Genomic DNA, 15292 nt, shown 5'->3' with positions numbered 1-15292 from the left:
CAGCAAACAGTGTGGGAGTTTGAAAAAAAATTTCAAGAAATTTCATATTTTTATGAAATTTCATATTTTAAGACATCTACACGACAAAATTATTGCAAATATTTATAATCACCATGTGTTTGCTTAATAAAAGCATACAAAATGTACTGTAAAATATGTCATTAGGTGACTTCGGATTTTGCATATTCTTATATGATACAAAAACCTGCAAAAATCTAACTGTTTTACACCGATAAAAAATTTTCCTTTATGTTATCGAACAAAACAAGAAAAAGTAGTAAAAATTAGTAGATTTTTGCAGTTCTGGAACAGACCATATGTATTGAAATACGAGAGAGTCATGGTTGATTCTGTTAACGCAGCACAGCAAGTAAAAACAAATCAATTTCAAAAGAATTTTTGGCAATAATTATTAAAATATATTGGAAAATAACAATAATATATATGTACAATATTTACAACTTTTATTCATTTTCGTAATATAACCTTCGGGTTTTTTTAAATCAGACGACCAACGTTCTATTGAAAACGTGTTAGTCTCCTTAACGGACACGACAACAATCACACAAACGTACATACATATATGCCTAATTATTGCAATGCTATTCCATTTTCCGAAATGCCTTTTCTTGAATAGGATCGTTATTTTTGAACGTAGAAGCTTGAAATTTTTCAAGGGCACGTGTTTTAGTTTTAGATTCAATCAAAAACGTATTTTATTTATTTATTATTTTTTTTTTTTTTTTGAGATACCTCTTCGGAAATTTATGGTGACGATATGTAATAACACGCAAAAATATGTAATAATTGAGAAAAATATCCGACTTTATCTTTTTGATTTTTTTTTTTTTAAATATGCAAAATACGAGTTCTAGCGATCATTAGGAATAAGTAAAACTAGCGATATACTCGTTAAATTTTTAAATTCGTTACAAACTTAAAAGTTCCGATTACTTTATACACAAAAATTATTTTTGCCTACTAATTAAAAAAAATGCTTACACCAATTCGCACATTCTGATGAAAATGTGCTTATTACAACATCACACATCGCTGACTCCATTCACTTAAAAATCCATAAATCAATGCACGGTTGTTGAATTAAGTGAGTTGTGCTTTTGCTAATCTAATTCAAAAACCGCGAATTCAATGCAAATAGGCATTTTGTATTACAAAACAAAATTACAGCTCCCAAAATTGGTAATTTGGTGTAACTAATTTCGAATTTCGACATTTCAGCTCCCATGGTTTGCTCTTCCCACGTCGTTTAGAATATGGAAAACGTGGGAATGGGAAATTTCGCTCCCATGGGAAACAGTTCCCATGGGAATGTTCAGAATAGGGCTGTATATGGTTTTTTGTGCAAAGCTCTTGCTATTGGTCCTCAAAACAATATAGATTTATATAAATTCGGTCAAAAATAAGAATTAACTACTACGTGGGGTGACAATAAAAGTATTGTAAAAGTTGCCAAATCTTTGGTTTATCCCGGTCCACACTAGCGTGAATTTCATTAAATAGTTTCATGAAATTAGGTGTTCTTAAATCGAATTCCCCACTACAGCAATTTTATGATTTTACTCTACTATGGACGTCGATCTAGAGACGCATAATTTCATATCAAAATTTCAGTGAAATTACTGTAGTGTGGCCCGGGACTTTCTTGGAGAATTAGCATAAAGGTGTTCCTTATTGAGTTGTCTATCCACTTTGGACATTCATTGCCTCGGCATGTTACACTCTAAGGGTACTGGTTCCCCAATTTTTAGTAAATTTTGATCTTTCATTGGAGGACCTATTTCGAGTTTTCTCTTAAAATGCGGCTAACAATTTTATAAGGGTTGATATCGGGATTTTGGCCCGAGGTATTTATTAGTACAGTGTTGTCATATTGCATCAGCAATTTACACAAATAAGATTAATATGTCATGATCTGGCCTTTGAAATGGTGGTAGTTGAACTTGTTTGAGCTTTATGGATCCCTTCTACTGGCTTTCAGAATAATGACTATTAAATATTTCCTAGTGATGTCTTCCCAATCATTATTATGTCCGTGAACCCGATTTCGCATATTTTTTGCTTGGTAAAGAATATACTACCCAAAAATTGGTATTCCAGCTTTTCCAGAAGGGGTTATTTGGTGCGTTTTATTAGATTTAGCGCACTTTTTGGGATTTATTATGAAGGCAGAGGATAATATTTATCTGTTTAGTAAAAATGAAATCATTCCAATACTATTGAGAGAAAAAATAGAGCACTGTTGTAGGTCGTTTCAAAATACTACACCGAGGGTATTTTTTCCCCTATAGTTTCCAGAGGTATTTTGATGTTTTCCAAAATCAGACTGTTTTGACAATACATATTAAGCCAAATATTCATTCTTTGTATACTTGTCTGCGGTCGATTTGTCATTGTTTATTGTTAATGTGGCCTCATGCGTTTTTTACCTATCTGAAGACCTTCCATGACGGCACTGAACTTTATCACATCCAATACTATTTGTTCATTTTTAGCCGTAAAAGTCATAAAAATGCATAATGAATACAAAAATGATTAGTTTTATAGTACTGCTTTTCCCGTTGCAACACATTTATTGTCACCTCAAAGTAGTAGGTAGGTAATTTTTCTTTTAATCCGTATTTGTTATAAATTGCAAATAAAATTTGTTTATTTCGACGGAATATTGTTTTAATGACCAACAGCAAGAGTTTTGCATAAAAAACCGTATAGTTTTTACAAAATTTGTTGCCATAAACGAACAATTAATATGACATTTTTTACATTTCTGTCCTTTGCAATACATTTGTTGTCTAACTGTAGTTATTATATCAATCATTGAAAATGGGTTTTTGTATATAGTTAATATTTTATTCTGTAAGGATTTTGTATCTATAGACTTAAGAAAATAAAAAAATTTAATTACAATTACAAGTAAAAATTCAAATTATACAGGAAATAATTCAAATTTCAAATATTACAAAAAAACTATTCTAATGCCATGTTCATACCAGCATTTGAATTACGTCGTTCGTTCTCATAATTACGTACACGAATTAACCCGTTCATACGACATGGTTCACAATTCATAGCAACATGATTCATATTTTCATACTTTTTATTTACTGAATTTAAAGAAAGTTTCAGCCAAAAGACGCGTAAAATTAATTGATATAAACAGGAAAAATATTTGTTCTTCTTTCAGATATCTATTTAATATTAAATAAAATTATTTTCATTCATCTTTTCTACTTTTCTCACAATTTTGGTGTTTTCAACACATTTTTTAATTTTTCTATTTTCAAATTAACGAGAGAGAGAGAGACCTGCCAAAATAAATTTTTGGTATACAGACTTTTTGGCAGGCATTTGATTTTTGTTTCTAAATTTGTACGCGAATTTAAAACGATGGACAAGAAATGCAGCTGTAGTAAAAGAGAAGAGAACATTTGCTATGATTTGAATGTATACTAGTCGTTAAACCGTTTACTTTTCATTCACGTTTTGCAGTTTATCTAAAAATATTTGAGTTTTTAATAAATTTTTAAATTTTATATTTTTTCTGTCATAATTAATTTATTTCGATAAATTCTCTCATTTGTTAGAGATGGGACACATTTTATCGTCGTTCTGAGAGTAATTTAAATTGAACAATGTACAAAAATCGTTGTTCGTTCTCAAAATTTTGTATGGGAAATGAAGTAATTATATAGTAATTTGTCTGAACAAGGCATAAATTTAATTGGAGTTCTCAAAATACAAATGAAATGTTTCGAATTTTAAATGAAATAATCTTCGAAAATGTGAAAATAGTTTTTAGTGCATTTCTTTTTAATTGAGTAATAAAAGCGTGTATACATATGAAAATTTGTGAATTGGGATTACAGGTACTTTGAACGGTCGTTTGCACTGTCCTTCTTATTTGCAATCTTTGAACCAAACTGAATTGCCCTTTTCTTCAGAAATGATGTGCCTTTCAGGCCGAGTCTGTACCCAAATAATCGCAAAAACAACTTATCACCAACACCATCCTCATACAGGAAGCAGCATCTCTGGCATGGTTTGAGACTACGAACGAATTTGACGACATTCTCTTCAATAAATGGGGCCCTAGGTGTTCTACCACTATCAGATATCACCCTATCATCTCTGGCCAAGTTACGTGTCGGTATTCTTTGCCAATCTTTTTCTAATTCGGTGAGCAGGCATTTTTCTTTTTCTTCTAATGATCCATTGCAGCGATTATAAGCATTTTTATGTCTAACATATCCTCCAAACAGCTCATCAGCACCACTTCCAACTAATACAACCTATAATAAAAAATGTGTTACTCCTTACTTAATTGAAATGCTTAACAATCAGAATATATACTCACTTTTGCTGTAGATTCGTAGATTTCTCCACACAATAAACCTTTTCCTCGTGATGCAAACCAAAAAGCGCAACCTATTGATTCATCCAATACTGTGGTGAGCGGATATATCAAATGTTTTATACAACTAGATAGCTGGGTATATAACTCATTTCTAGTAACGTTCACTTCAATAAAGTTCCACTTTCTACACGATAACAAAAAATTAATATAAAATCATTGAGTATGATAAAATGCATACCTGTCAGGGCATAATATCTTCAAAGTCTCTAAAGAACATACTGCCGATTGCCTATCTGGAACATTCCAATTCACAACATTAGAATTTGTTGCTTCAAAAGACACATTGATAAGATCGATGGGTTCTGCTTTGTTAACAAATTTATTGGCCATGAACGCTAAAATTGTGCAATCAATTCCTCCTGAAAAAAGGATAGCAATTTTGGAATGGCCACAGTCCATGCTATTGGGAAAACATTTTGCACAATATGTAGTTGTTTTTGATACCCGTTGTTTTACAGAGTATTCTAAAAGATTTGCGAAATTGTCTAGAGCTTTTAAAACTTCACAATTTTGTAATAATATTTCATATATCTCAGCAGTGTCTAAATTATTTCCAACAAATAAGTTGTAGAAGTCAAAGGAGAACTGAAAGCAGATGATGTACACTTTAATATATTCCCAACATAATGTATGAACATACCTTATTATGGATGGTGCCATGAAATAGCCAAGATGGTTCGATTGAGTACTCAGTAAGAATTGTCAAACCAATAGTAGACTCCAGTACATTGGCTTGAGTTTTCCAATTTTTATCTGGTCGTTGCCAAGGAAAGACAACACAACTACTGCAGTCATCGTTATTAATTTTATAGATTCCTAATGGTGGTATTTCTGTTGTTACAATATCTATTTCAGTTCGCATATCTAGGTAAATATAGATATTGTATGAAAATTATTTTTTGTTAGCACCGGAAATATTTGTATTTACCTGCCTTGAGATATACATGACGTACTCAGAATGCGTAAATGCTTCTTATTGTTTTCAAGCAGCAATGAGTTCCGGCCTAAACTGTCGCGTCCAAAGTAAATACATTTACGGAGTTTATCGAAAAATACAAAACTGAATGGTCCTTCAATTGTTTTAAAACAGCTTATTAGCTCATTTTCATCTTTCATTTTGGACAATTTGCTAAAAAGCCACTGAGTATCTGATATTCCACAATCGGTAATTGGCAAGTTAAATATATCCCCATTAAAAATAAGTACATGACGATCTGATTTAATAGGTTGTGGACACATTTGAATGCCCTGCTGGTGCAGCACAAATCCACCAAAAGTAATTTCTCCAATAGTAACAATAGATTTTGAATTTGGACCCCGGTTTTGGAGTATGTCGATCAAATCCTGTAGCAATGACAAAACTTGTTCATGTTATAATTATGCTTATTTTTATTAATTATTTATTCTCAAGCTTTATAACCAATAAATGTGTTACATGCTGTAATCCTTTTTGTTAACTACTAAGATCGGAAGAAATTGAAAGGCAAAATTTGGAAATAAAATTTTAAGTCTTACCCATAATACCTAACGACAATATTGGGTAATTATACAAGTTATGAACAGAAGAAATTTTTATTTATGAACGATTGAAGTTAATTATATTTAACTAATTATAGAATCGCAATACGGCAAAAGAAAATTTAAAAAATCTCATGATTAATTATATTGACTCCTCGTAGATACCCAGCAAACCAAAATCGGAAAAAACATCAGAGTTCGGACCGAAGTCGGTCAGACGCCTCGGAAAAAACTTCCGACTTTAAGCAGACGCGTCGGACGTCCGACATTGTGTTTGCTGGGTATTTACTTTAATGACACAAATACACAGTGACTGTCATTGAAAATGATGCAACCTGAAATAAAAAATGTAAACGTTGATAACTTGGAAACGAGTTGAGATTTTTTAACAATTTAAAAAACAATTTTGTAGCCTGACAATTTGTCTTTAAGATGGCATATAAAAATAGTTCGTTTACAGTACCGTTTTACAAAAAATTTACCGGAAAACAAAATATAGGCATTTTTAAATTGAGCATTGAAAATTATGCACGACATTAATAGATTAATAATTTCCAAATTCTTTGATTTTTATGCCATTTTAGTAATCAGACCCAGCAAAAAAGTCCCCCCAAAATAATGGGGTTTTATAGTACTATCGAAACTACTAACAAAACCCCCCTACTAACCCATTATTTTAAGAAGGGCATGTCGCACTGAACTATAATTATAACTATAATTATAACAAGTAAAAAAGTATCAGTCGGTTTTGCCGACAGAGATATACCCTCAGCCTGTGTATATTGAAACAATTTTTTCCCAAAATACGTATGTATTTAGGGGGTTTTAACAATTTTGGGCGTTTGAACCGACAAAAATGTTGATTAGGATTAAATATCAAAAGTTTTGCGGAGGAGATACTAAAAGGAATGGATCGACATTGACCGTTATGGAAGTGGATCTCCAGCCACAACATATGGTGCCATAGGGGGTTTTTACACTCTTCGGGCTGTTTGCTCAAGAAGTATGGACTCACCCCTAAAAAAACTTTTACCATCGTAATTGAGGCAGCGAATGAAAGTTGCTTCAACAAAAATCAAAGTGATTCGATATCAGGTCTTAAAGTGAACTTATCCGAAATTTAGTGTGGGAGGTACCGGGTGGAGTGGACAAATATAGTCCATATTTTAACCTGATCTATATCTGGTAGATATATTAGGATGTGTAAAGTATAGACCAATTCGGCCACTCCCTTCAAGAGTTACCGTACGAACAATTTTTCCGAACATTTTTGAACTTTTGTGGGCGAGGTACCCGAAGGAGTGGACCGATATGGCTCATCTTTAAACTTAAACTATGCTTGGACAAAATATTAGTAAGGCCATATTTTGGACCGAATCGGCAGATCCGTACGAGAGTTATTTTGCGCTCCAACCACCTCACACGGTGTCATAGTGGTTTTTTTGCAACTTTCATGCTATTTTCTCAGGAAGTATGGACTTGCCCCTGATGAAAATTGTACTGTTGTATGGAGGGCAGTGAATACAAGCTGCTAAAACAAAAATCAAAGCGATTCGAGAGATGGCCCTAAACTGAACTTTTCCGAAATTTTGTGTGGACATATTAAGACCATATTGAAACTTCATATTACTCTGGTAGAAAGTTTACGCTATACAAAGTATGGACCAAATCGGTCACTCCCTTCAAGAGTTATCGTGCGCACAAACTTTCCGAACATTTTCGAACTTTTACGGGGGAGGTACCAGAAGGAGTGGACCGATGTAGCTCATCTTCGAACTTAAACTAAGTTTGGACAAAATATTACGAAAGCCAAAATTTGAACCGAATCGGTCCATCCGTTCGAGAGTTATCGTGCGCTCCAGCCAGCAGGACAGACAGACGGACGGACATGGCTATATCGACTCCAAATTGTCTGAAACACATTTGGTCCTAACATACTTGGGGTCTAAAACCATTATTTCGATGAGGCACATTTTTATCGTATCAACGTGTATATACCCTCCTTAGCCTAAAGGCTGAGGGTATAAAAACTATTTTCAAAGAAAAGTGCAAAAAATGTTCTATGCTCTGATTTTTACTTCTATCAGGGCAACACCGTTAAGGAGTTATGACCACTTACAAATTTTACAAAATCTAAATTTAAATTCTAATTTAAAATCTAAATTTATTAGCCCATTTTAAAGTACAGGTGGAATAGAGGATGTTGATAAACTAGGTGAAATGACTTATGCAGACGACATAGTCCTTGTAACAAACAATCGTTCGGACATGCAAAGTAAATTGAATTGTATTGTCCAAGAGGCTGAGAAAGCAGGATTAAAGATAAACATTAAAAAAAAAACAAAAGCTATGAGGATAAACTCATCAGTCAACTCACCTAGTTATATATACAACGAGGCCATACAGGACGTCGACAAATTTGAATACCTTGGCAGTATGCTAATTATGGAGGTACAAGAATGGATGTGGAAAACAGACTACGAAAGGCGTGTATATCTTCATTTTCATTCATTTATTTCTACATTGTAATATAAAGAAGCCAATACATCCAATATCTTATATTAACTATATACATAACCATATAAAAAATAATTTATTTACATATAAAAAAGCAAAAATACCATAAAACTTTGCTACCCTGAATCGCATATGGAGATCAACTCTAAAAATGGGCTTTAGGTCACTGTTGATGTTTAGTGTTGAGATATGGAGATCGATTAATATTTGGTATGGAGCCGAATTATAGAACTAGAATTCTAAGATTTAAGTGTGCGAAGGAATGATTTTGTGAGGAGTTAAAGGAAAGTTTGTTGTTGTTGTAGCAGCATATACTTGTAATGCTGGGTTGGCAGCCGCTGGTCGAAACACTTTTAGTTTCGGGACAATCCGCTACCGTGGGATTGGGAAAGTTAGTTAGGTCAATGTTGCTGCGTTGAGTTTAGCCAGGCAGGTGGTTTGTTCTGAATCTTAGTTTTATGGACACTGTTGGCGTACAGATAAGGAGGTCGTTTTGGAATTTCGTACAAACAGTGGCGAGAAAAATTAATACATGTTGAATAATATTAACGTATCTGTAAATAATAATGTGCAACACGAACAAATTAACCATGAAGCCTGATAGAAGACTAAAAAATAGAAGATGCTTGTCTTTTAAATTTTCCCTATCACATGCACTTTTGCGTATGGATCTTCCAAACCCTTAAGAATTTTGATTTCCTCTAAAAAGCAAAAAGGTAGCTCTTACCATAAAGATTATTGTTGATATTTTAGGCATATTTTTTAGTTTGTTTTATTGAATTTTGAACAATTTTGACTAAAACCCTAAAAAATATGAAACAAGTGTACCCTTGGCGGTTTTTACCCACAAGATGGCATCGTAACAATTTATGAAATTATTTATTATTTTTTAACATTAGTTCCAACAAATAATGTCCCATATTGCCCATATTGGTCAATCTTTGATATTACTAAAACTGTTTGTGTAAAACTTTGGTTTGGTTTTAGGAAGCGCAGCTACTATTGTTGGCAGCTACTTCACTTGACCTTGAGGTCCATTGTGGTCATCCTTAAAAAAACTTAATGTATCCAAAATGATCATAAAGTACACCAGAAAATTTGGGTTTCTTGAAAAACACCGTTTATTTGCCATGAAAGGATCACATATAGGCACCTGAAGCTTCCACTGTTTGCCAAGGAAAAAGAAAAAGTTTTCATAGGAAAGGGAGCAAGTTGAATGTAGTGGCTGGATTTGAAACTTGTTTCCACAAAAAGTTTTCAAAAATTAAATTTTTTTTGAAAATAGCAGGCCTTCGGCCGGGATTTAAGACTTTCTCCTATGGACATATGCTAAAAAGGGCTAACGCGATCATAATTTGTTCAACATTATTTTTTTGTCAAAAATCATATGGTTTTTCGGAACTTTCGAAGACTATATCCCGGGATATACGGAATTCCCAAGCATGATATACATACATATTGGCGTAATCAGCATTCCAAGACCTACCTGTGGACAAAATTTCAAAACTTTCTGAGTCCAGCCACTACATTACACTTCCGTTACATATGCCAGTAAAATGGTGCCAATTGAGTACATGTATTATACTCGAAAATGCCGAAAAAGTGTTCGACTGGCATGCAGTTTTCTTGTGTGTTTACACATGCCAGTGCAAGTTCAATTTCAAAATTATTTTAAGCCGCATTAACACACAAAAGTGCATTATATTTCAGATTTAAAACACAATTCACAACATATATTATTACTTCTTATTTTATTTCGTTTTAAAAAGATTGTTTTCAATCATAAACATAATGAATCTGGTATTGCCGCCTTTTCAATATTGTATAATCCCAGAGGGGAAATTATTTGTCAACATATATTTTTATGAAAAACATCAAAATTATGTCTTTATTTACCACTAATATATTGCAGCTACCGAGATGTATTATTTGTGTTTCCTAATCTTTTTGAAAATATGCATTAAATCTTTGCATTCTTAAAAGAAACAAAAATGTACATGGATTAAAAATAGTCTCGGCAACTCTTTTTTCATTTTCGACATATCATTGGCAGCCAGCTCAAAATTTTGCTGGCATGAAAAATCTGGTGCCAGTGGAGTCGACAATTCAAAAAATGTAATTGTGATAGTAAAATATTGTGTATGTATTGAATTTTTCGAACTGTCACTGGCATGTGTAAAGGTTGGGTTAATCTTATGCCAAATTTTCCTTTTGATTGGACAATAATTCACCTTTGGCCCCATACAAATAATTGGTATGTTCCAGATCTACTAATTTTTACTATTTTTTCCGATAACATAAAGGAAAAATGCTATCGTAGTAAAAAATAGTAGCTTTTTGCAGGTTCTAGAACAGAGCAAATATTCCATAATAATTCCCCATAATATTCCAATCTTATATGGTCTGTTCCAGTACTGCAAGAATCGACTAATTTTTACTATTTTTTCCGATAACATAAAGGAAAAAATGTTATCGTAGTAAAAAGTGTAGTAGCTTCCCAGCAAAATTTATTTGAAGTTGTTCCTTGTGAAGTAGTGATTGAATAGCTTTTTTTGAAGCAGTCCACGCAGAGTCATGAAAAATGCAGTCCGTTCTTCACATTTTGACAATGTCCGATTTGAATCCATTTCATAAATTTTTCACATTTTAGAAATTTCAAAATTTTGCAAAAACAAAAAACTTAAAAAGACAAAGAACTTAATTTGTTTCTTGTTAATTATAATAACAGCAATATGTTTGCATCCATAAAAAGTAATTTGTATACAAAAAATAATAAAAGTGATTTCGAACTACATCTTTGTTTGTAGCCAAATAAGTAGTTGAATCATATGTTGTTGTGATTTATTCACTACAAAGAACTAATGCAAAATGTGTGCTTAAGAAGTAAATTAGACAGTATCCTCACTGCACCATGCCCTTGTAAAAATCATGACTTCTTTCACGTAAAAAGATGTAGTCCGGAATCACTTGCACTCATGATTTAACTACTTCTTTGGCTACAAACATTTTGCTGGGGCTCTCTTTTACTTTAAAAGTTTGTTACCGAACAGCATTTTGTTATCGTGCAAACCTATTTTCAATGAGTCGTTTAATTGAACTAGTTCATTCGTGAACCATACAACTCTACTACAAAGTCGCATAGGTTGAGTCGATCATGAAAGTCGTCTATCCAAAGTCGATTTTTTCGACAATCACTTGCGGTTTTGTTTATTTTATTTTTAGAAAAACAGAATCAAAACATTTTTATCGTACAAAAGTAATAAGACAAAGACCCAGCAGCCGAGCCGGTTGATACAATTAATGGCAAGAACAGTGTAATATACATTGAATGTATATTTAAAGTGCAATCATATATGAATAAATATGTCTCGACGTCGTGTAATCAATTCATCATATAGGAGCAACTGGAGTTTAGCCGCTCATCCCATTTTTTTTTTTTAATTTACAGTTTTTTTTTAATTGGCCGGCCTTCGGCCGGCGATTTAAGACTTTCTCCTATGGACAGGAGCAAATCTATGGCAAGGAAACCCATTTTTTTCTAATTTAAAAATTTTCTCTCATTAAGTGGCTTTTTACAAGGGAATTTTTGGAACTTCAAATGCCCATATCTCGGGAAGTATATACTTCCCAAAAAATTATGTGTACATTCGTGATCAGGGAAGTGAAATCTACTTGTAAAAATCGGAGCTGAGCGGCTAAACTCCAGTTAAGCCATCATATACACCCCTCGAAACAGAGGACATCCAAGACGGAGAGTTTGATGCCAAGTGGACCATAAACACGTCCTTCCAAAAGACGCTCAGCCCCTTCCAAATGATAGTTCGGCTCAAGAGCAATATGCTGCACTGCCTCCAAAGGTATCTCCCTTTAGAGCAGTACTATTCGCTAGTGGTCTCATATTCTCTTGATTGCTTGTACCCAAAGATGGAAGCAGGAAACCATCTCCATTTGTATTATTCTTTTCCTGTATTTGACTGGGAAGCGACTCGGCCAGTTGACAACAACGCCTCTGTGGTATTATATTTACAAAAGTTATTCGTCCGTTCCGATCAATTTGTGGCATGAAAATATTGAAGAACTTCCATTATATTAGTAAGCAACTATCGAGATTTACCTGTACAAGAAATGTACGTGTGGCCATAACACTTCATTTTTATACCCTATACCACAATGTGGAAAAGGGTATAATAAGTTTGTTTTCCCAAAAATTCATGTAACGCCGCGAAATATTCGTCGTAGACCCCTCATGTGGTATACCAAACTTCATATCTCGACGAGATAAAGCGATTTAGCGATGTGTGTCCGTCCGTCCGTCCGTCCGTCTGTCCGTCCATTAAAAATTGTAATCAAGCTAGAGGCCGCAATTATGGACCGATTGTCACGAAATTTAGTATGGAGGTCGGGTTTGGACCAGAATAGAACTGATTAGTTTTTGGCGATGATCGTGAAATGTTAAAGGGATGAAATGGACCAAAAACAAAATTTTTGCTCGATTTTGTAGCCGCTCTGTAGGTCGCAATAATAGTCTGATCGGCGCGAAATTTTAAACGTAGTTTTGGTTTGAGATGAAGAAGTAGTGTGCAAGTCAACGGTATGATCGGATAATATTTAGCGGGTTAAATTTATCAAAACTTTTGTGTGAAAATTGGTAAAATTTCTAATGCACATCTTATAACAGCTAGCCCGGAAAGCTAGTGCACAGGGATAGTGGTATAGGGTATCACATGGTCGGCCCCGTCCGACTATAGTCTGTTCTTACTTGTTATATTTTTATTGTTGTTGATTTTTACCTGGCTGTCGATACGTATGAAACAGAAATAAGGACAATACAATTTAAATCCCGTTTTTACCAAACAAAGATCGCCGTATTTTTTCTTCTTCTTCTTTTGTGTATTGTTATTGCTTTGTTTATATTACTTAATTTATTATTAATTATATGCGATATATTTTAATTTATTTTGTTTATATTCCGTGTTCTTGTAACTCGTTTTATCTTATCGTGACGTTTTATCATGACATTTGTACTATTTCGAACACTTCCTAAACACACACACACACCACTTGACAACACACCACGATAACCAAAAGCGATATCCAAAAGCGATAACCAAAAGCGATATCCAAAAGCGATAACCAAAAACAAGAAACAACAACAACAAGAGAACGAGTAAAGAGAGTTACGGTTACGTGGTTGGTTGAGAACAGGCGTGCCAACTTGGTGGTTTTCCCGCTACTTGTGGTGATTTTTGACGTACAAAAACCACTGTTTAAGCAGGAATGTCAACTGTTTTAAGGTAAAAATCGCTACAGACCTATGGTGCGTATGTGGCTGTAGCGATTTTAACCTCGGGGCAGTTGACATCCCTGGTTGAGAAACCTGCCTGCACAATTTTTCATTAATGAAACAAATGCTGGAGTCATTAGTTGATGTCAATTGATCAATATTTTAATAATATTTAATATTTTAATATTTAATAATGATGTTGACAATAATAATTACATGATTGACAATAATAATAATGGTTACCAATCATGTAATCGACTGAAAGCGATGGCGATGATGGTACTATAATTTACATGGGTAAAGATATGGGTCGTTGTTTGTTGACACGTTGTGTTATTATTGTTCAACAGAGCAATATACTCCTCACATATATACATATACTTATATTATTTTCGCGTGGTTGTAAACTATTAAAAACTCACTTTCCCCAAGCACAAGCACTCATGATCTGTTTTTGAAAAACAACAATATATTCCACACATTTTTATTCTTTACTTATTTTAATTCTTATAAATGGACAAAAAAATTGCATGGCTTTCAATGTTTTGTAAACCTAGTAGAGCTGGCAAAATATCGATAGCACTATCGATACTACCGATATTTCCTTTTTTGAGCTGATATCGATAGTTATTTTTCTATCGATATTATCGACAGAATTCCACCATCAGTAATAAAGCTGGCAAACCATCGATATTCCCAAAATTAGATATTTTCGATATAATATTTTAAAATATCGATTGCTATCGATATTATCGTTAAGTTGTCAACACCATTAATTTGGAGATGAAAGCTTTGTTCCTTTACGTGCAAGAATCTTCAAATTTTACCACTTTTTACTCGAAAAGCTTTCCTTTACCCTGCGTTTACACATGACAGGACAGTTGAGTACATGTATTGATTGTCAAAAACCCAAAACTTGCCTGTGTGACGTAGGCATCCTGACAACTGCAAAACCAGTTGTAGAATTATGAATGAAAATCGTCGATTTCTTTTTGTTTTCTGTTTACATATTTTGTTTTTGTTTTGTTGCATCCCAGCCCTGTTGTCTTTTTTGTTATTTGAAATAGATTTGTTTTCATTTATTCAAAAATGTCCATGTTTACTGTCTACGAAAATTACCAGACAGTGCCGAGGCAACTAGCCAAATGTTTGTATGTATTAGTAAATCAGAGTTGTATTTGAAGACAGTCTGTCTTCTGTAAACGCCAAGTTACTTCAGACACCATACAATTCATTACCATTTTCAAAAGTAAAGGAACAGACCAGAAAATGGCGGAAATGTCAATGCTTTTTTGATATTTTGCACAAGTAGTTCACAGAAATGTAAAGGAGAATAAACTATTGCTTTTATTTTATAAAAATATTAAAAAAAAACATTTTACTTTTCCGAAAAATGTGTACGTGTAACTACGGACTTACTTTCTCACACACACAAAACCTAAAGCAGTGAAATTTCTATTTATTTGAATGAGTTTTATGCCTTGTTCATACTGACGGTAATTCGCTCTCTATTCGTTGTTCGAGCCCAAATTATGTATTAA

The 15292-nt window shown here is 33.4% G+C and overlaps 1 protein-coding gene across 11 annotated transcripts; it reads right to left on the bottom strand.

The window, feature by feature from the left end:
* Window positions 1-2846: 2846 nt before the first annotated feature.
* On the bottom strand, window positions 2847-14344 carry LOC141399755 (asparagine synthetase domain-containing protein CG17486). 11 transcript variants are annotated; one of them, XM_073979026.1, is made up of 7 exons: window positions 13235-14315; window positions 12582-12625; window positions 5365-5776; window positions 5073-5296; window positions 4611-5017; window positions 4373-4556; window positions 2847-4307 (listed from the first exon to the last, which is right to left on the bottom strand). In XM_073979026.1, the coding sequence occupies exons 2-7, from the start codon at window positions 12606-12608 to the stop codon at window positions 3879-3881; spliced, it is 1683 nt and encodes a 560-aa protein (XP_073835127.1). In that variant the 5' UTR covers window positions 12609-12625; window positions 13235-14315; the 3' UTR covers window positions 2847-3878. The 11 variants fall into 11 exon arrangements, with proteins under 11 accessions (XP_073835127.1, XP_073835129.1, XP_073835135.1 ...); XM_073979028.1 differs by lacking the exon at window positions 12582-12625 and adding an exon at window positions 8328-8468 and having other exon boundaries at window positions 13258-14315; XM_073979034.1 differs by lacking the exon at window positions 12582-12625 and adding an exon at window positions 8328-8468 and having other exon boundaries at window positions 13318-14315.
* Window positions 14345-15292: the final 948 nt, after the last annotated feature.

Source organism: Musca autumnalis, unplaced genomic scaffold, assembly GCF_047663935.1.
Source record: "Musca autumnalis isolate F117 unplaced genomic scaffold, ASM4766393v1 scaffold_3, whole genome shotgun sequence".
NCBI lineage: Eukaryota > Metazoa > Arthropoda > Insecta > Diptera > Muscidae > Musca > Musca autumnalis.
The sequence above is the reverse complement of the archived record's forward strand: the minus strand, read 5'-3'. Positions and strand labels throughout refer to the sequence as shown.